The sequence below is a fragment of the Myotis yumanensis genome, unplaced genomic scaffold, assembly GCF_028538775.1.
Source record: "Myotis yumanensis isolate MYYU_CA2020_CCGP unplaced genomic scaffold, mMyoYum1.0.hap1 SCAF_6, whole genome shotgun sequence".
Classification (NCBI taxonomy): Eukaryota; Metazoa; Chordata; class Mammalia; order Chiroptera; family Vespertilionidae; genus Myotis; species Myotis yumanensis.
In genome coordinates, this window is record NW_027223757.1 from 93,956,854 (window position 1) to 93,977,335 (window position 20,482).

The 20,482-nt window shown below is 59.0% G+C and overlaps 4 protein-coding genes across 8 annotated transcripts; 1 reads left to right on the forward strand and 3 right to left on the reverse strand.

The window, feature by feature from the left end:
* Positions 1-286: 286 nt before the first annotated feature.
* Positions 287-4,262, reverse strand: RING1 (ring finger protein 1). Its single transcript, XM_070418792.1, is given in 10 exon segments — positions 287-675; positions 1,033-1,161; positions 1,163-1,307; positions 1,484-1,566; positions 1,568-1,705; positions 1,707-1,875; positions 2,597-2,812; positions 2,913-3,073; positions 3,904-4,027; positions 4,130-4,262. Coding segments are annotated over 9 exon segments (1,221 nt in total). The 5' UTR covers positions 3,982-4,027; positions 4,130-4,262; the 3' UTR covers positions 287-573.
* A 1,573-nt stretch (positions 4,263-5,835) lies between these two features.
* On the reverse strand, positions 5,836-7,948 carry HSD17B8 (hydroxysteroid 17-beta dehydrogenase 8). Of its 5 annotated transcripts, XM_070419443.1 has the most exons (9): positions 7,880-7,948; positions 7,522-7,739; positions 7,315-7,431; positions 7,103-7,195; positions 6,926-7,011; positions 6,729-6,813; positions 6,464-6,506; positions 6,198-6,272; positions 5,836-6,027 (listed from the first exon to the last, which is right to left on the reverse strand). In XM_070419443.1, exons 1-9 carry the CDS (start codon positions 7,923-7,925, stop codon positions 6,011-6,013), a joined length of 780 nt encoding a protein of 259 aa, XP_070275544.1. In that variant the 5' UTR covers positions 7,926-7,948; the 3' UTR covers positions 5,836-6,010. The 5 variants fall into 5 exon arrangements, with proteins under 5 accessions (XP_070275544.1, XP_070275545.1, XP_070275543.1 ...); XM_070419444.1 differs by lacking the exon at positions 6,464-6,506 and having other exon boundaries at positions 7,103-7,174; XM_070419442.1 differs by lacking the exon at positions 6,464-6,506.
* A 199-nt stretch (positions 7,949-8,147) lies between these two features.
* Positions 8,148-12,456, reverse strand: SLC39A7 (solute carrier family 39 member 7). The gene is made up of 8 exons (XM_070418795.1): positions 12,321-12,456; positions 11,625-12,027; positions 11,368-11,536; positions 10,805-10,858; positions 10,524-10,676; positions 10,266-10,406; positions 9,860-10,056; positions 8,148-9,033 (listed from the first exon to the last, which is right to left on the reverse strand). Exons 2-8 carry the CDS (start codon positions 12,021-12,023, stop codon positions 8,761-8,763), a joined length of 1,386 nt encoding a protein of 461 aa, XP_070274896.1. The 5' UTR covers positions 12,024-12,027; positions 12,321-12,456; the 3' UTR covers positions 8,148-8,760.
* A 99-nt stretch (positions 12,457-12,555) lies between these two features.
* On the forward strand, positions 12,556-19,329 carry RXRB (retinoid X receptor beta). Its single transcript, XM_070418793.1, is given in 11 exon segments — positions 12,556-12,992; positions 13,641-13,888; positions 14,382-14,538; positions 14,853-15,032; positions 16,384-16,538; positions 16,540-16,557; positions 16,953-17,082; positions 17,274-17,406; positions 17,522-17,613; positions 17,940-18,045; positions 18,185-19,329. Coding segments are annotated over 11 exon segments (1,599 nt in total). The 5' UTR covers positions 12,556-12,760; the 3' UTR covers positions 18,333-19,329.
* The last annotated feature ends 1,153 nt before the right edge of the window (positions 19,330-20,482 follow it).

A 20,482-nucleotide genomic window follows, 5' to 3' on the forward strand; every position in this document is an offset into this window, starting at 1 on the left:
AAAGGGGTCGCGACCCACAGGTTCCCTGCCTTCCTTTTGGAATTGAAACTGATTTCAGCCTGGGCATCTCAGGATTTAGGGGGCAAATTCAGGACCTGACTTCACAGGGCCCTGGTCCCTCCCCATTTTTGTACTTATTTGCTATTTGGAGGTTCAGAATAAGGGACGGACACGCCTTTAATAACCTTTGACGTTTTCCCATCGCCAAGGCTGACTCTACATGATGTCTCGGCTTCCCATCTCACCCCCCTTCTAGTGCACCCCGACAGAGACACAGAACTGCAGGTTTCAAAGAGGAAAAAAGCACATTTGTTGTTGCTGGTAGGAGGGTTCTTCACCTTACCCAACACCTGGTGTAGATGGGAAGTTTGGGGCAATAGAAAAGGCAGTAGATGTGGGTGCATCTGTACAATATAGAAGAATCTGATATACTTTGTATAAAAGCCACATGTCCTCATTTGTGTCCTCTTGCTGGCTGGCTGGGCTGGGAGCACTGGGGGACAGAAGCTGGGGTGGGGGGCCAGGACACAGGGATGCCCGTGGTCCCCATCTGCTGGCTGTCCCCTTGTGGGGTCACTTTGGATCCTTGGTGGGGGCATAGCAGAGCTCCAGTGGTCGGGACACTTTCCAGAATTTCTCATTCACCAGCTCCAGGGTCAGAGAGCCATTTAGTGTCTGCAGAGGGGGTGGAGGAAGAGGCAGGGAAGAGAATATGAAGTTGGAGAAGACAGTAAAGGAAATGAATGAGAGGTGACCACGGGAGGCGGCAAGGAAAGGAGTAATAAAGAGATGGGGCAAAGCGGGGGGGGGGGGGGGGGGGGGGGGCACGCAGAGTGACGGAGAAGGGAGAGGGAGAGGAGGAGGGGGAGGAGGAGGGGGAGGGGAAGGGAGGGGAAAGGAGAGGTGGAGGAAGAGGGGGAAGGGAGGGGGAGGGGGAGGGAGAGATGGTCAGTCAGAAATCCGGATCCTGGTTGTGGGGCCCCAGGCCGCCCTCCCTGCTCCCCCCACACCAGGGCCCTCAAAGGCTCTCACCGTGAAAGCTCCACCCCCGGGGGCGATGTAGATGGTGTACTGCTTTTCGCTGACACCCTCCAGGCTGGGCAAGGCAGGCTCTTCAGGGCTGTCACCTCCGCCAGCGCCCCCACCCTCCCCACCACCCCCCATCAGGTCCCCCAGCATCAGAGGCACCCCCTCCAGGTCCTCCTGGCTCCCCCGCCTCTTGCTGCTGCCTCCGCTCGAGGGCTATGCGCAGGGCCAAGTACTTGGAGAGATGGTCCACTGTGGCGTTCCCCGTTGTCTTCACATACCTGGGTGGGAAAGGGGGCACATTTAGGGCAGAGGAAGCCTGGAATGCAGAGGGAAGTAGGGACTTTCCAAAAGGGGCTCTGGGTGAGGGTTTTTCTGGGTCGGGCAAAGCCCACGCTGAGGGAAGGCTGTATGATCTTTGGGTTCTCAGCGGGCTGGGGAAAGACAGGGCTCTCACCTCGTCTGGCAGTATTCTCCCTTCTCCACGAGCAGTGGGTGGGGCCGGAACACGAGCTCAATTTCTCCACCTGGCTCGGGGGGGACTAGGGGCCCCAGGAGGGCTTGGGGGGCCCAGGGTACCCCCTCCCAGAGTCCCTCCCCGGTCACCAGAGTCTTCAGAACCAGCGCCCCCACCCACCCCACCAGTGCCTCCTACCCCTGTCCCTATACTGCTCCCCCCCTGCCCCCCCTCCACGGGGTCGCTTGGGGGCAGGGCCTGGGGCAGAGTCAGGAGCAGAGTCTGAGCTCACATCCTCCCCATCGCCCTCTCCCTCCCCGGGTTCTCCTTCCCCTCCACTCATCGTGGTGGTCTGATCTGACCCAGGCATCGGCCTCCTCACACGCTGGGCCCTGTAGAAGCAAATGGTTGAGGTTAGAAAGCATCAAGGATAAGAAGATCTAGACTTTAAACTTCAGAGATTGAAAAGATCAGGGAAATCTTAACGATGACACCTAATATTTATTAAATACTAACTACCCGCCAAGCACACTGCTAACTATTTTGCATTGATCGTCTCCCATAATACAAGTCTTACGAGGCAGGTAATTACATTATCTCTATTTTCTGGCTGAGGAAACTGAGGCTTAGAGAGGTTAAATAACTTGTTTGAAATCATATAGTCCCTTCCTTTCAAAGGGTGCTCCAAGAACCTGTAGCATAGGCTTGCAGAAATGCAGAATTTCAGGCCAACTCCAGGCCGACTGAATCAAGTTTTGCATTTCTAAGGGGACTCTTAGGTGACCTGGATACACAGTAAGGACGGAGCAGTGCTGGCCGAGGGGGTGTGTTAATTCCCAGCAATGTGAGTCCAGAGCTCACACTCCAGGTCACTCTACTACTCTGCCGTATAGAAAGTTAGAAGGTGAGCTATGTTCCTTTTAAGAATAGTAGCGCCCGCTGCTAAGAAGCTGCAATTTACATCCACGACTTCCAGGCCTGACAATCGGGCGGGCCACCGTTAGCTCTTAGGGCGCTAGGTTTAGAAGATGGCGGGCAGCAAGTCAGCGCCCGGAGTCTGGCCCGTGGATCTGTCCCACCAGCCCTGCCGCGGCTTCCCTCCTGGCCCCGCACCTGTGCATGGCCTGCATGCGCAGCCCCTCCTCGATGCTGGAGCTCAGCGCCTGCTGGTTGTGCAGGCGGCTGAGGCGGATGAGCACCCGGTCTTGGTGGGCCTCATATTCCTCCCGGCTGGGGTAGATCTTCGAGATCAGGGCATCAAAATTGGGGTCTGGTCGCAAAGACCGCTTGGATACCAGCTTCTTGCGGCAGGTAGGGCACTCCTTGTTCCTGGGGCGGGAGAGAGGAGGCCCTGAGCAGTCCGTCGCCAGGGCACGGAGGCCTCAGCTCTGCACCTGGAACCCCATCTCCAAAGCGTCCCTCCCATTACCCGCTCCGCAGGGCCGTGACGATGCAGTCGGAGCAGAAGCGGTGGAGGCACTCCTTGGTGGTCATTGTGTTCTTCAGCATGTCCAGGCAGATGGGGCACATGAGTTCCGAATGCAGCGACCGAGGGGACACTGCGATCTCCGTACCGTCCATGATGGCTTCCTGGAGGCACCAGTGAGGGGAAAGTTGGCGGTGTGTTGGGGGTAAAGAGCTTTAGAAGCAAGTGGTCTGCCCTGGCCAGGTAGCTCAGTGGGTCAGAGCATTGTCCTGATACACCAAGGTTGCAGGTTCAATCCCCCGTCAGGGCACAGACAAGAATTAACCAATGGATGTATAAATAAGTGGAACAAATTGTTTTTTTCCTCTCTCTCTAAAACAAACAAATAAATAGACAGACAGACAAGTGGTCCATGAAATGGGAGTTTTGAGAAATACATTGCGATGGCAGAATCTGGATACCCCATTATGGCCACTTGAGAAAGATGGTAATTCTGAGAGAGAAGGAGCTACTGACTTGAAGGGAATGGAGAACAGAATTAATGTCTCTTAATTAAGAGTAGGAGCTTTGAGGAGGATCTGAGAATGGAGGGACACCGGAGGGTGAGGGTGGCACAGATCTGTGGTTTGGGGAAGCCTTAGTCAACAGAATTTCTTAGTGTGTGGCCACGGTGCTACCTATATCAGGGTCTGGGCTCCATCCCATCCTGCATCAGAAGCTCCATTTTCAATAAACTCCCAAGGAGAGGCTCACAGCACCGCTCTACCACGCAGAACTGTTTACACCTTTCAAAAGAAGGCAGTAATATTTGCTCTACCTCTCTGGCTGCTTTGAGAATTAAATAAAATAAATGTGGAAGTGGTTTGAAAAGGTTAAGGGGATTCAAAGCTAGGACCAGGGTCATTAGAAGGGGGCGAAACACGGAGAAAGGCTGGGCGAGGGGGGTCCGGCGATGGAGGGGCTTGGGGACGGGCGTGCCGAGGGACCCTGTCACCTGCGGGGTGCGGTGGAGCTCGTACAGACTCAGTTCCCACGTCTTGCTGGCGTTCTGGGCATTCGCGGGCGTCGTCATGGTGACGGAGCGCGGACCCCCGCCGCGGCGGCGGAGGCGAGGTGGGCTGGGAGAGGGGGAGGGGAGGGAAGGGACCGGGTTAGGGGGCCCCTCGCGCAGACCCCGCCCCTCCGGGGCCTCGCCTCTCCGTCCCCCCACCGCCCCTCACCCGGCTCCGCCGTCCGCGCAGCCGCCGCAGCGCCGCGCCCGGGTCCGACTCCCGGGCCGAGTTTGCTCGGTCCGCAGCCGCTGCTCCGACAGCAGCTCCCGCCGCCGCCGCCGCCGCCAAGGCCCGGGCACTGGGGCCCGACGTCACTTCCGCCCGCCCCTCCGCTCCGCTCCCCCCGCGGCGGAGACGTCACCCGCACTCGCGGCCCGGGTGGGACGCGACGTGGGCGCCCTGGCCCCCGCCCTCGGGAGGCGCCGCGCCCCGCCGGCGGCCCCGTCCCCGGAGTCTCACACCACGTGGGGCCGCGCCTCCGCCCCCGGCCCGCCCCGCCGCGCGCCAGCCCGGCCACCGGTCCCTGCCCGCGGCCCCCGCGGGCCTCCGCGCCGGAGGGCGGGGCCTGGGCTCGCCTAGGTCCCGGGAGGGACGGGATGGGGGTGGCAGAAGGGCCACCTCCCCCACGCCGCGGCCCCCGGCGGCTCTCGGCGCGGCCCCGTCCCGCACAACTTCCCGGAGCCCCGCCCGGTTCCGGGAACAAAGCTGCGAGGACCCCTCCGCTCGGGCCTCCAGTCCCGGGAAGGCACTAGGTCCCGAAGGCCCGGGACCCCTCGCCACCGGGGCCTCGCTCCGCCCTCCGCGGGGGCTCCCCCAGGCCCTCCGACCTGCTCTCCCCTCGAGGTTTGGGGGCGGCGGCTCGGGACGTCCAGACCCAACTCTCGGCCGAGCCGGAGACTCGAGAATTGCGTTTGGACAATCAGGAGCCGCGGCCCGTGCGGGGAGGAGGCGCACGGAGCGCCACGCGGAAGCGGGACACACACCGGAGGGGCCCTGTCGGGGCGGGGGGGCGCGCGTGTGCGGGGGCCCAGGGGCCGAATGTCTGGAGTGGGACGCGGGCAGGGGCCCCCGTCAGGACTTGGCAGTAAAGGAAGGGGCCCGGGAGGAAAGAGGAGAGGAAGGGGCCGAGCGATCCCCGCTGAGGGCAGGGGGTGAGGGACACACGGGAAAAGAGACCGTGATGGGCGGCCCGTCCCCTCCAGCCTGAGCTCCCGGCTGGGGCTGCAGCTGCCAGGGGTGGCCTGTTTCTGGGACAAGGCAGCGGTGGGTCCCCTCGCCCCTTCCCCCAGTTACCCTACTTCCCTGTCCTCTCTCCTCCAGTCCGTGGCCAGTCCTCATGTGGCTCCAGAGCCGATCAGCGCAGACCCCCTCCCTTTCCTCCTCCTCCTCCCGCCCCCTCCCTTCTACTCTCCTCCAGCTCCTTTCATCGCTGGTCCATTCCCCTAATCCTGGCCCCCTCCTGTAATCCCCCCCATCCGACCCCAGGCCGGCTGCAGCTATTGTAAGGTGGAGAGAAAGGAGAGGGGGACTCGGAGAAAGGAGGGGGTGGGGGAGGGCCACCTGTTCCAAGACCCCCTCCTAAGGCCAGACTGGACACTGGGATGGGGCCATGGACAAATCACCGTTGGGGACCACAGACCAGGGTATTGGGGGGAGGAAACTGGGGCTGCAGGACTAGTGGTGGGGGGTGGGGCAAAGACCCTCTCCCTCCAAAAAGACCCAGAGAGTCACGAATACACAGTGACACACGCTCTCTCCTCACACCCGGCGGCAGGGGTTGCCCTGGGAGACCAGGCAGTGAAAGGGAACAATCCTTTGGGGAAAGGGGGAGGTGGGGAAGGGTCTGAGGGCTTGGACACAAGAAGAACCGGAGGTGGCAGGGAAGAGGATTTGGAATTTATTAAGGTCACAAGCACCCCTGCCTCCCATATTCAGCATTCCTGAGCCATACACTGCCACCTCTTTTGTAGCCTGGGAACTCGGAGTCCTCGTCAGCAGGAGGCCGCAGAGTGGTGGGGGGGTGCGCAGAGTCCAGGGTCCTTGAGGCAGTTACATGAAGAGTCCTCCTGGGAGGGGCAGGAACATGTGGACAGATGCACAGGTGGAGACAGGTGGGTGGGGGCGCCCACCCTGCTCTGTCCCTGGCCCTTGGGAACTTCTGCCCTTCCTTCAGTGGCTCCAGACTCCCCTCACTGGCTCTCAGATCAGCCCTTTCCCTCCCAAGGCGGCCTCATACCAGTAACTTCCACTGAGGCCCCGGTGATGTATCCACTGTCGTCAGATGCCAAGAATGCGACCACATCTGCCACATCTACGGGAACAGTGAGGAGAGGGCAGCCCCTACGTACTCCCATGGACCCGAAGGAGCCATCACCTCTCACCAGAAACCCTCCCCCGGAAACAGAACCAACCATCAACCCTGTGAGACCCTCTCTGATACCACAGGCTGTGGGACCTGTTCACTCAGGGCCTCCCAGAGCCTCCCCTTCACCCAGCGCTCACCCTCAGGGTTCCCCAGATGTCCCATTGGGATCATTCCAGTCACCTGTAAGGAAACACTCATGTGTGGCTCAAAGTTTCTTTTATGGATTTTTTTTTTTTTTTTTGAGATTGAGTCTGCGACCCTTTTTCTTCTGTCTTCATTCCTGTGCACATACTGATTTCCTACTTCTAGCCAGGTACTGTGTCCAGCATTCTCTCGCTCTCTCAAACCCAGAGAGGCTGGGCTCTGCACGGTTCTGCTCTTTGCCCTCCACCCATGGCCTACCTTGTCCAGCACTTTCTGTGGCACTTTCTGTGTCATGGGTGTTGCAATGAACCCTGGAAGGACAGAGTTACAGCGGATCCCATGTCTGTGGAAGGGAGAGAGGCTGCTGACTGTGGAGAGGACTGGGCAATGGCCCTTCCCTCGGAGCTCCCACCTGCCTCAGCACAGCCCTCTGTACCCCCAGGTGTCTGACCGACCTGCCAAGTTCCCGGGCCACAGTGTGGGTCAGCCCAATCACGCCAGCCTTGGATGCTGAGTAGTTTGTCTGTCCCAGGTTCCCCACCTACAGGTGAGTCAGAGATGTGGGATGAATCAGGAGGCCCCAGGAGCAGCTCTCCTCTCTATGACCTGACCTCATCCCAACTCAACCTGACCTTCCCTACGATGCTACTGATGTTGATGATGGAGCCATGACAACCACTGGACACCAGGGCTTGGGCTGCAGCCTGAGTGATGAGAAAGATACCCTAGTTGGGGGGAGGGGGAGGGGAAGAGTAACAAGGTAGAAGGATCAGCTGGGGCGAGAGTCATCCTCCAACTCCCTTCCCAAGATAAAGGGGCCAGAAATCAGATTCAGAGTCACCACCTTGAGGTTGACAGCTATGACTTTGTCCCAGTCATCCTCAGACATGTGGAGCAGAAACTCATCCCTAGTAATGCCCGCACAGGACACGACGACAGACGGCGGGCGAGAAAAGCAGGCCTATGGAAGAGGGAGGTCACACACCAAAACCCATGGCGAGCCGGGGGCGGTGGAGGCAGTGAGCGCTGAGGGGAGGTCGCCCGCGTTCACCTGCACTTGCTCCAGCAGGCGCCTGGCGGCCCCGGCCTCCGACACGTCAGCCTGGAAGGCAGCGTGGGCTCCACGGGGCGCCCCCTCCTCGCTCCCCGGCCCGCCCAGCAGCCGCACAGTCTCCCGTGCCGCTGCCCCGTCCAGGTCGCAGGCGGCCACGGCGGCCCCCTCTCGGGCCAGGCGCACACTGACGGCTCGGCCGATGCCGCTTCCCGCACCTGCGGGTGGAGAACACGCGGGCGTGGGTGCGGGAGGAACGGGCAGGGGTCAGAGGTTAACCGGCCGGTTAGTAAAATTCGGGCCAGCGGCTGCAGAGGCCGAGGGAACCCCAACCCGCCCTGAAAGAGGACCCCTCAACCTGTGACCAGGGCCAGCGCCGAGCCGAGCCGGAGCGGAGTCGCCATGGCTGGCCGTGGGCGGGACCAGCCCGGAGCCAACCCGGGCGCAGCGGGGGCGTGGCGAGGGCAAAGCCTGGCCAATTGTAGCCGCGGCAGCTACAGGCCGCCGGCGGCCACCGACTGGAGCCGACCTCCCACCGCGGGGGCGTGGCCAGCCACTGCCACTTGGGGCCAAGAGGAGTGGGAAGATGAGGGGCCCACATTTCCCCCCAAAAGACAAAGAATGCATTTGGGGCGGAAGATCCGAGGACTTTATTTCCGGTCACCACCCCACCCCCGCGATTCAAACAGCGATATAAAAAATATTAGAAACAAAAATCAGGCAATGAGATTAGCAACTAAAGCCCCTCCCCTCCAAATCAAGACACACGATTGAAGTTTAGTAGATGTTTATCGCGACGCCTGCTGCCCCGACTCCCAGGGCTCTAGCCCTCCCTGCAGCCCCCACCCACAGGTGGGAGGGAGGGAGGAGGAGGACCGTGGGGAAATCTGTGTGTGGCAGCTTGGTTCTCTGAGAACAGGTGGGGCAGGAGACTCCGTAGGCCGCCATCAGTGGTCTCTTCCAGCCTTCTCCATGGCCCCATTTAGTGCCCCACACCCAACAACATGGTCAGCACATGCCCAACACGATGGTCCCTCTGGCCTCTCATACTCATCCCTACAGCTCCTATAAGACTGTCAAATCTTGCTGCTTTCATGCCAAAATCAGTACTTCCCTAGGAAACAACTCCTTCCTTTGGCAGATGAGTCTGGCCAGGCCCCCAACCTCCACAGACCCCAGACCCAGAGGACTGAGAGGCTAAAGGTTTGGGGCTGGGGTGGGGGCAGTTTATCCCACCTCTCACTCGAGGTGGGCAATCAGCACCATCATGACAACTCCCCCCAGCAGCCCCAGCACCTCCAGAAGTGACTGCAATGGTGAAGCCTCTTTCAACAGCTCAGGCAACACAGACACCGTCGCTACGTAGATAAAGCCACCTGCAGTGAATGGCAGAATCCAGCCAGGGCCTGTACCACCTGCAACTTCACTGCCCACTGCCCCTCCTTCAGTTAGGAGGGCACAGGCTGTGCCTGCCAGCGCCCCTATTGCCGTCAGTAGTTGCAGACACATTGCCTGGTGGGCAGAAAAGAGAGAGAGGCACTCAGCATCATCTAAAGATTATGGGTAGGTTAGACTTGGCTGGTAGGATATAGGTATATATGGGTAGGGTGTGTATCTTTGGAAACAAAGTCCTAGCTGGTTTGGCTCAGTGGTGCAGTGCTGCACTGCAGACTGAAGGGTTCCGGGTTCCAGTCAAGGGCACATGCCCAGTACGGGGCGTGTAGGAGGCAGCCAATCAATGATTCTCATCACTGATGTTTCTCTCTCTCTCTCTCCCTTCCTCTGAAATAAAAAAATATTTTTAAAAAAAGAGTATGAAAGAGGGAATCTAGAATAAACATTTTCTGAAAAATCTTAGATATCAAAAAGGTCCTTTTCACAGACCTTTTGATTCAGTAATCCAAGGTGGGGCGTGTGGTCTGAAAGACCCCAATAAGCCATTCAGATGGTTTATGGACCACAGTTCAAGAAATATTAAGCGCCCTGGCTTATGTGGCTCAGTTGGCTGGAGTGCTGTCCTGTGCATGGAAAGGTTCTGGGTTCTATTCCTGGTCAGGACACATACCTAAGTTGCAGGTTTGGTCCCGGTTGGGACACGTTCAAAAGGCAACCAATCAATGTTTCTCTCTCTTTCCCTTTCTCTCTCTAAAAACAAAGAACATGTGCTCAGGTAAGGGCTTAAAAAAATACTAAGCTATAGAAAAAAGAAACCCAACTTCCCCTCATTTCTAGACTTATTGTCAATAACAGTATGACTTGTTTGAAACTAAGGAGAGGCAGACTTGGGTTTGGGGTGGATGAGCAGGGAGTAGAGGGTAGGAGGCACATCATCACCCACCTGCTTTTTGCTGCAGCCAGACTGGACCAAGATGGCAAAGTCCCCAACTTCGTGGGGCACTTCATGTAGCAGGACAGTCGTTGTGGTCAGGACCCCCAATCCCAAACCCCCTCGAAATGAAGCACCAATGGCCAGACCATCTGTGAAGTTGTGTGCCAGGTCAGCAGCCAGATTGAGGTACCCTGATACTCGGAGATCTTATACAGGAGGAAAGGAAGACAAAACAATTAGATGCTCCATCACCCCATCCCAGCCCTGGTCAGTCATTATCACATATTCCCCCGGAGAGGACTTCACAACCAGCCCCTATGTGTTTTCCAGACATCTGCCGTTACCCACTGCACACGTTCCACGTGATTCATGATGATGTCCCTTGCCTAGGCGTATTACCAACTCTGGACCTCACCTGAGCCTGTTTTTTCCTCTTCAGAATTCTGAGGTCTCACTGACCCATCTTTGGGCCTTGTGCCCCCTCCTCTCCGCTTCCTCAACCCCTCTGCTTCCTTTTCTTCTTCCTCTGAGTTCTGTTTCTCCTTTGCAGAACGCTCTGAGAGAAGGAAGGAGTTGATAAGAGTGGGGAACTCCCCTCCCACCGAAGGGCCATAAGATGAAGGGATTCTGAGGCAAGCGAGGTGGCTTGCAGTAAAGGTGTTCCTGGGCTTACCCTGTGTTCCATGTCCATGACTTCCGTGTGTGTGACCATGTCCATGAGTGTGTCCGTGTCCTCCTTTCACGTGTCTCACAAATTTCTCCACCACAAGAAAGGCGACAATTCCACTGAGGACCCACAGTCCCACTGACAAAATAGGGCCCTGGCCTGGGGATGGATGCATTGAGACATTAAGGGAGATGTGGGTTCCAGACTCCTCCTCAAGTACAGAAAAATTGGGAGGGATAGACCTTCCCCAGCTCCCCAATCCCTGTCTCCATCTTCCCCTTCCTCACCACTGTGGGAGTGTCCATGTCCCGGCTGCTCCTGAAGGTGGTGAGAATGAGGTTCTGAAAGAAGGGGGAGAAAAGGGCAGATGAGAAAATACCTGCCCCAAGCGGGGTATATTTGCAGAAATATTGGAAGGCCACAGATCACAAAGGGGAAAGAACCCTTTGCCCAAAGAACAAAATATATTAAGACTAGAGGCCCGGCACACAAAATTCACACACTAGGGGTATGGGGAGGAGAAGGTCTCTCAGCCCGGCCTGCATCCTCTTGCAGTCCGTGAGCCCTTGGGGATGTCCAACTGACGGCTTGGGCTGTGGGGAGCAGGCCTAAGCCATCAGTCGGACATTCACCACTGCTGCTGCGCTCGCCAGCTGTGAGCCGGGCATCTGACTGAGCGGTGCGCCCCCTATGGGAGCGCAGACCATCAGGGGGCAGCTCCTGCGTTGAGTGTCTCCCCTGGTGGTCAGTGCACATCATAGAGACTTGATCGTTCTGCTGTTTGGTTGATTTGCATATTAGCCTTTTATTATATAGGAAGGATTTGAGGTAGTGACTTGAAGTTACTTACCCAAGGCATGAGGGATGAGGTGCAGGAAAGCATCTCCCAGGAGCCCACCAGAAGCGAAACTGAGCAAGATCTGGAGCAGAGAGCGGTGCCGGGGGGAGTTTGACTCCACAGGGATAAGGAAGAGGACGAAAAATGGAGCTGCAGAGATCAGCACTGTGGCCCCCAGTGCCTGGTGAGGGAGAGTCAGGGGTCAAGTGTGCAGGATTTCCCAACAATCCAGAACCAGTCCCTCTCTCCCCCATCCCCTAGGGACTCACATAGGCCCAGAGAGTGACAGTATCCAGGTCCCGCTTGCTGCCTGGAACCTCCCCATAGCCTCCATGGCTGTGCTCATGGTCATGTCCATGTCCTCTGTGGTAGAGGCTCTCATGGGAGTGACCATTGCTATGGTCATGATGCAAATCCTCATGCAAATGTTCGTGGTCGTGACCGTGGGTATGCCCATGCCAGATGCTCTCGTGAGTGTGGCCATGGCCGTGGGCGTGGCTGTGTCCATGATGGAAATCCTCATGTGAGTGGCTGTGGCCATGGAAGTCTTCGTGCCGGTCCTCGTGCAGGTCGCCATGACCCCCGTGTCCGGCCACTAGCAGCCCCAGGGCCGCCCAGGTCAGCAGTCCCACGGCCACCCAGTGGGGGGACCCCAGGCTTCTGGCCATCACGCTGACCAGAGGGACAGAAACAGTGACTCCGCTTGATCACCTCTATACCTGTGCGGGGTCCGCTTACTCCGCTCGCGCCCTCCGCGCCCGTCTACCAGCCGCTCCCCTATTCCATGTTGCCCCCACCCGCGCGCTTCCCAACTCGTTCTTTTTCTTCCGAACCTCCTCCCGATTAGGGCCCGGGACACCGCTCTGAGCTCTGCTCCTCCACTTCACAGACTCTCTGGGCCCTCGTCTCTATGATGAGGTGGGGAGAGCCTGGAAAGGACGTGGGGAAAAGCGAGGAATGCTCACCAGCTCCGGGATCCGCTCGGCGCCAGGTCTACTCGGACGTGGCAGTCCCGCCTCCAGCTCCCGCGGGAACAGGAAGTCTCGTCTCTCGGTTCCAGTCCTTTACCAAGATGGCGGCGCCCGGCCCTGCCCCGGCGCGCATGCGCGGATGAGGAGGTTATTTGAGGGGAGGGTGGGCGAGGCCGGTTCCCGGGCCGGAGACCGCCTCCTCCGTTTTCAACGAGGCGAGGGGGCGGGAACTAGCACGGCGACTTCCCTTCTGTACCAAGATGGCTGCCACATCGGCGCTGTCATTTTGGTGCAGAGCAGCGCGAAGCGCTTAACTCGACCCGGTTCAGGCCAGAGTCTTTTTCTCTAGGGCTGCTTCGTGCTCGGCTGGCCCCGCAATCAACCCTTGGGGACCTCTGGTACCTCTTCGGCATCCCGACACTCAGCCCGGAGTCATGTCTTGGGCCGCTCGCCCGCCCTTCCTCCCCCAGCGGCATGCCGCAGGGCAGTGTGGGCCGGTGGGGGTGCGAAAAGAAATGCATTGTGGGGTCGCGTCCCGGTGGCGGCGGCGACGGCCCTGGCTGGATCCTGCGGCGGCAGCGGCGGCGGCGGCAGCCGGAGAACAACAAACCCCGGAGCCGGAGCCGGGGGAGACTGGACGGGACGGGATGGGCGACAGCGGGCGGGGTGAGTGTCCAGCGAGCGGACCTGCGAGCCGGGGACCGCGCGCTCTGCACCCCTCCCCCTCCCTGGGCGCTCTTCCCCCGGCGCTCCCGCCCCCTTGTTTGTAAACACGCGTCCCCTCCCTCCCCAGGGCCTCAGCGCCCTCCCTCCGGGGCGGGGCGGGGAGGGGGAAGCTTCCGCCCTCCGGCCCCTGCGGTCCGAGGCCCCGCACACCGCCCTCCCCGGCAGGGGCCCCGGAGTCCTAGTTTGAGGATCCTGACTTTGGAGGGCGGGTCCTGCGTCCCGGGAGGGGTCTCTCCCGCTCAGGCCACGCTCAGGCCACGAGCTGGGAGTGGAGGGCTTAGCCCACGTGTTGCCCCACCCACCGGAGACCGGCTGGGGCGTCCGGCCTTGGGTGACCGAATACATTGCTTGGAGTTTTCCTCGCCTGAATCACCCTCTCTCCTTTGTGAACCCCCTCCTGTCACCACAATTAGGAGTTGAGCTGTTGTGTGATAACCGGTGTCTCTGGGCTTGGGAACGGGGTAGGTGTGTGGGGGGCAGGGAGCAGTGGAGGATTTGCAAGTCTTCAGTTGAATGATCGAAGACTCATTTTCTCTTTTTGTCTCTCCTGTCTGTGTGTCTTTGTGCCTCTGTGTACCCCTCCCTCAGACTCCCGAAGCCCAGACAGTTCCTCCCCAAATCCTCTTTCCCAGGGGGCCCCTCCCCATTCTCCTCCTGGGCCACCTCTACCCCCTTCAGCAGCCCCTTCCCTTGGAGGCTCTGGGGCCCCACCCCCACCCCCGATGCCACCCCCTCCCCTGGGCTCCCCCTTCCCTGTCATCAGCTCTTCCATGGGCTCCCCTGGCTTGCCCCCTCCAGCTCCCCCAGGATTCTCCGGGCCTGTCAGCAGTCCCCAGGTGAGAGGTTGTGACCCACATTCTGCCTCTCCACTTGCATTTCCTTGTTTTCCTTGTGACCCTAGATCCTTGTGTGAACTTCCCCATGACCCACTGACCTCCAGACCTCTAATTCTGGCAGGCCTGTTGTCCCTGTGAGATCCCCTGAGGTGACTGATCTTGCAGTGCATGTGTCCACCCCAACCCCAAAAGGAACCCCAATATTTCTGATGTCCCTCTCACCTGTCAGTGACTTTCTGCCCTTTTGGTCCCACCTGCCCTTCTGAGATACATACCTTTCAGGGCCACTGTGTTGCACTATCTCAAGGGACACTGTGTGTCTAGTCTCTGGGTTGTGCTCCAGGGCTGGCCCTCCCCGCAGACTGCAGTGTAACAGTGCTCTCCAGGATGTGCAATGCAGGGCCCTGCCGAGGTGTTAGGGCATGATTTCCATCGCCTCTGACTCCCTTTCCCAGTGAGTCTCCCCATGACCTCCCTATTTCCCCTATCCCAGATTAACTCAACAGTGTCGCTCCCTGGGGGTGGGTCTGGCCCCCCTGAAGATGTGAAGCCACCAGTCTTAGGGGTCCGGGGCCTGCACTGTCCACCCCCTCCAGGTGGCCCTGGGGCTGGCAAACGGCTATGTGCAATCTGCGGGGACCGAAGCTCAGGTATGGGGCTCAGAGGACCAGCAGACAGGAAGAGAGAGAGAGAGAGATATTATGTCTGCCACTGACCATCCCCTGTGGGATTCCCAGGGCCTCATGGGGTTTCTTTGGAGCAAGTAGCTGGGGGAGGCCCAGTGAGAGCTAAAGAACCTGAAGCTCAGACGGGATGGGGGGCGGTAGAGGGAAGGGTGGAATGGACCACCTCACGTCCTCGTTTCCAGCTCTGTGTGTGGCAAACACAGAGCAGACTTGGCAAGAGACTTAATGGTGAGCGGTTTGCATGCAGCCTTGCTATTGCCATTCCCCTCCCCCTGTAGGCAAACACTATGGCGTTTACAGTTGCGAGGGCTGCAAAGGCTTCTTCAAGCGCACCATTCGCAAGGACCTGACCTACTCGTGCCGGGACAACAAGGACTGCACAGTGGACAAGCGCCAGCGGAACCGCTGTCAGTACTGCCGCTATCAGAAGTGCTTGGCCACTGGCATGAAGAGGGAAGGTAAGGGCCTGCCCACCCAGGCTTCCCAGTCTACCCTCTGGGAGAGGAGGGAGGAGGGAGGGGGAAGAGGGAAGGTTTAGGGAAGACGGGACTGTTTTCTCTCTCCTCCAGAGGGCGATATTTGATCTCTCTCTCCCTCATCAGCTCTTCTCCCCGAAACCCTCATCTGATCCCTTGAGTTTCCTTCCTAATGGTTCTGCCTCTGGCCTGTCCCTGTGACCCCTGCCTAGTCTGGTGTGAGGGTAGGCTCTTTCCTTACCCGTGTTGGGCTCTCTGTGTCCCTCTCTAACCTGAATATCCCTTCCTCTCTTTGACCCAGTGCTCTCTCTCTGGTCTCTCCTCCAAACTCTGGGATTCCACTCTCTTAAGCTACAGAGTTTACTGAAGACCTCAGGGCACCTTCCCTTTTTTAATCTTACCTTCTTCAGTCTGACTCTGGAATTCTGAGAGACACCCTGTAGAGAGTATCTTGATCAAATCTCATTTTCGAGATGAGCCTAAGGCCTAGCTTCTCCAAGGCCATGCAATAAATGAGTGGTAGAGCTGCGATCAGAACTCATGTCTCTGAAGACCCAGGCCGGTGCTCCTTATACTGCCTCTGTGTTGAGTCAGAAGAGCACAGACTTTGCAGGCAGGCACTCTTGGATTCAGTTGTATGACTTACCATGTACTGTGTGAACTTGGGCATGCTATTTAACTTCTCTAGGCCGAAATTCTTCATCTTTAAAAATGGAGACAAGAGCCCTGGCCGGTGTTTCTCGGTGGTTAGAACATTGGCCTGCACTCCGAAGGGTCCACTGGTTCCATTCCTGGTCAAGGGCATGTACCTGTGTTGCAGGTTGGATCCCCACCCTAGATGGGGCGGGGCACGTGTGATCTAAGGAGTTAGGGAGGCAACTGATCAGTGTTTCTCCCTCCTCCCCCTCCCCCTCCCCCCTCTCCCCCTCCCTTCCTCCCTCTCTCTCAAAATCAATGGAAAAAATATCCTTGGGTGAGGATTAACATAAAAAAAACACAAAAAAGGAAAAGAGGAAAGGGAAAAAAAATGGAGACAAGAACTCACAGGGTTGTTATAATAGAGTGAATGTTAAAATGAGCTTGGCCCTCATTTAAATGTTAGCTTTCTCCCTAATTCCTTTATCCTCTCTTTCCCTTCTCCTTCTTACCTTCTGTGCCCTCTTACAACCCCTGCTTCCAGACTGTCCCTAGTCTGTTATTTGTAGTGACTTCCCCAGTTCCTATAAATATCTCCTCAGGGCCATCAGATGCTGATAAGACCCTAAGGACATTTCAGAACCTCCTCATGGCAGGCTGCTGACTTTCCACTTTTTGTCCTCCCTCCCCCAACCAGCGGTACAGGAGGAGCGTCAACGGGGGAAGGACAAGGACGGGGATGGGGAGGGGGCTGGGGGAGCCCCCGAGGAGATGCCTGTGGACAGGATCCTGGAGGCAGAGCTTGCTGTGGAGCAGAAGAGTGACCAGGGCGTTGAGGGTCCTGGGGGAACCGGGGGGTAGCGGCAGCAGCGTGAGTGATGGGGTCAATCCATTCTCCCTGATGGGGGTTGGGGAAGTGGGAGCCTAGGTCTGTCCTGCCTCCACCTCCCCTCTGTTCCCCTCACACCCTCCTAACACTGTCTGGGACTGGAAGTGCTGGCAAACAGGGTCTCTTAAATATCTGAGGTGGTTGTGATAGTGTCCTCTGTCCCACCCCCAGAACAACCCACTGGTTGGCAGAACCACAGCACGTCCCAAATACATGTTTTCACAAATGCCAGAAGAAAAGCCTGACTTATAGGGGTCAGTTTAGATGGGGCTTGAAGAGATATACCACGTAGTAGGAGGGGGTATCAAAGTCTCTTACAAGGGGGCTCCCAGTGTACTTCTAAACCTCCCATAACTCTTACCCCCCACCCCCTGCAGCCAAACGACCCCGTGACTAACATCTGTCAGGCAGCTGACAAACAGCTATTCACGCTTGTTGAGTGGGCGAAGAGGATCCCACACTTTTCCTCCTTGCCTCTGGATGACCAGGTCATATTGCTGCGGGCAGGTCAGTGACCTTGGATCCCTTTGACCTCTTGACATTTGACCCCTTTTGACATGACCTTCAGTGACCCCAGTGCACACTTGCATACTCAGGGAGCCAAGCTCATTGACCTCGCCACCTTTTCTTTTCCCCTGGTGTGCTTTGAATCCCATGGCCTGATCTCTGGCTCCTGGCCCTTGTTGCTCCCCGCCCAGGCTGGAATGAGCTCCTTATTGCCTCCTTCTCCCATCGATCCATTGATGTCCGAGATGGCATCCTCCTCGCCACAGGTCTTCACGTGCACCGCAACTCAGCCCATTCTGCAGGCGTGGGAGCCATCTTTGATCGGTCAGTGGCCCTCCGCTGGGCTGGCCTATAGGTGGAGGGGGTGGGGCTATAGGCTGGTCCGTGTCCAAGGCTGGCTGAGCTGTGACCTTTGAGTGACCTGCAGGTCCCTCTCCAGGGTGCTGACAGAGCTAGTGTCCAAAATGCGTGACATGAGGATGGACAAGACAGAGCTTGGCTGCCTGAGGGCAATCATTCTGTTCAATCCAGGTAAGAGGAGGTCATCCCATCTCTCAAGACCAAAGCAACCTTGGAGCCTCCTCTTCTCCGGAGACTCCTAAGTTACCCAGCTATGCCCTCAGTAAGACCCTCTGCCCGGAAATCTCCCAGATAACTAAGAACATCCCATATCCACGATGCATTCCCCTTCTGACCCCTCCCGCAAACCCCATGTGCCCTGCTCCCTGACCAGGCATCTGGAGAAGGGCAAGTAGATGGGGCCCGGAAGGGAACAGCTATTCACGTGGGCCACATCTCCCGTTTGTGCTGATGTGATTGGCCTGCCTCCTCCTCCTTCCTCTTCCCTGCTGTTCCAGACGCCAAGGGCCTCTCCAACCCCAGTGAGGTGGAGGTCCTGCGGGAGAAAGTGTATGCGTCACTGGAGACCTATTGCAAACAGAAGTACCCTGAGCAGCAGGGACGGTAAGAAGGAGTTGTGGGGGTGAGGGATTGTGGGGACTGAGGATCCCATGCGGTAGAGGTTGGGGGGCCACGGGTGTGTTCAGGGCCCATGCGATTGCAGCTCTCACTCCCTTTCTCTCGGTCCCCCCCCCTCCCCCAGGTTTGCCAAGCTGCTGCTACGTCTTCCTGCTCTCAGATCCATTGGCCTTAAGTGTCTAGAGCACCTGTTTTTCTTCAAGCTCATCGGTGATACCCCCATCGACACCTTCCTCATGGAGATGCTCGAGGCGCCCCACCAGCTGGCCTGAGCCCAGACACAGACGTGGTGCTTCCCGCACTTGAGGAGTGCACATCCGAGGGGGACGCCAAGCCTTGGGGCAGGGTGGGGAGGGCCGTGTGCCTGGAGTCTTGGTGGGGTGAGGACTAGGGAGCAGGACTGAGACCTCCAGGGGATCCATCAACCCTCCAAGGGGTTTGCTTGATATCCCAAGTCAGAGGGGACCCCAGGCCCTATGAGAGCTGGACCTCTTCCTTCAGTGGCCTCGGGCCTCTGAATTGGTCTGGGTCTGCCATGACTTGGGGTGAGTTCCCACCCCGCCTGGAATGATCTTCCCCAGCACAAAGCACTGGCCTTCTCCCAGGGCCTTGCTTCCTTTTCATCCTGCCTCACTTAGCTCCCTGTCTGGAGAGTGGATATGGGAACTCTCCCAGAGATGGATATTGGGGGGCAGGCCCCCCAAAGTGATGGACATGGGAGTAGGGCTCTGACAGGCCTTTCTCTAACCAAGCCTGGCAGCTCAGGGCTACTCTGTCACTGCCCCCGTCCGGAGTCACCTCTCGCACGTCACCTCCTGCAGTCAGACTGAGAAATAAGGTGGTGGTGGTGAAGGGGTGGGTAGAGATGTAGGAGCCCATCTGCTATTTTTAATTTCCTCTGAGGATAGAGATTTACAGTTAGACTCAAAGAAGTACTGTACTTCCCCAGGTTGACTAAGATGCCAGTGGTGGAGGTGGAATGTGGGAAAGGCAGGGCCCCAAGACGGTGGCCCTGGGGCTCTTGAAGCCCAGGCCCTCTCAAGCCCTCGCCCATCTCTTCCCGTGGACGGGGCCTGGGCTGCGATGGCGGGGCTTCCCCAGCCCTGGGCCAGGCGGGGAGGTGGCCGGCCTGCAGAGATGGGGTGCCGGCCTGCAGAGATGGGGTGCCGGGGCTGCATGATTTTTGCCCTGCAGCTCTTCTCTCTGGGGTTTCTTTCCCTTTCACTCACGTATAAAATCGCTTTCAAATTAAAATCGCTGTTTTCTGGACTGAAGTGACTGTTGGCGTGGACAGCGCGGCATCTCGCTGGGTGTGGGGGATCCGGTCGGTTGGGACCTCCAGACACGCTCCCTTGACACTAACGGTGCTGAGTTCCCCGGGGCCGGGAGGCGGCGCAAGGTGGGGGACACAAGGCGCCCTTTGTCGGGAGGGGGGAAGAGGGTGTGCCAGGCGGGGGGCGGGGTGGCCGAGGAGGAAGGGGGGCGGCGGTTCTCAAAGGCGCCTTGTTCGCCTGCGCCCTCCCAGCGCCAGCGGGCGGCGGCGCCTCGCCTCGCTCCCGTCTCACCGCTGCCGCGGGCTCCGGGCAGACCCGGCGCCGTGCCAGTCCGAGGGGCTCGCCGGGCGCCGCGGCCCGTGGCCCGCCGGGAGGCGGCCTCCTGTCCCCGAGTGACCCTGTTTCCCAGGCTTCCAGCTCGGCAGACTGTGCCCTCGCCCTCCACGGGGTCCCTTTCCACCTGGGTTCCGGGCCTCCCTACCGCCCCCCCCCGCCCACTTCATCTCCTGGGACCTGGTTAGCCCGTTTGTGCGGTCTCCCCCACGGGGCTCCCAACACCCCCGCCCCCCCCAAAGCGGCTGTGGAGTTGCAGGTCGCCAGCCGCTATCTATAGCCGCGTCTATAAATACCAGCCCCCGCCGCTCTGTAATTACGGGGCGCGCCCGGGAGTAATTATGGAGACCTGATGGGGGGGCGACCCCCAGGCCTGCCTCTCCTCCCACTGTCCCCTAAACCCCACCCAGGGCGCTGCTGAAGGAGGGTTCTGGCCCCCAAGGCAGAGGGGACCGGAGGGGGGCTGTGACTGGACGTCGGGGGTCCTGGGAAAGGACGGGGCTGGGGAGAAGATATTGGGGTCCCCGAGAAGCATCGTAGGGTAGAGCCACCGAGTCCTTGCGAGGAGCAGGGTCAGCGAGGAAGCGCTCCGTCCCGCCCCCGCCCCAGGTGGAGACGAGGGTGGGGTTTCTGACGGGCGGCCGGGGGCGGGGGCTGGGCCGGGGGCGGGGGCGGGGGCTGGGCCGGGGGCGGGGGCGGAGTGGGGGCTCTGGGCCGCCGGGGTGGCCGGGGACACACAGGCGCGGCGGCCGCCGAGGAGGGAGCAGCGCCGGAGCCCCGACGGCGCCTCGCTGCATGGAGCCGGGCCGCTGAGC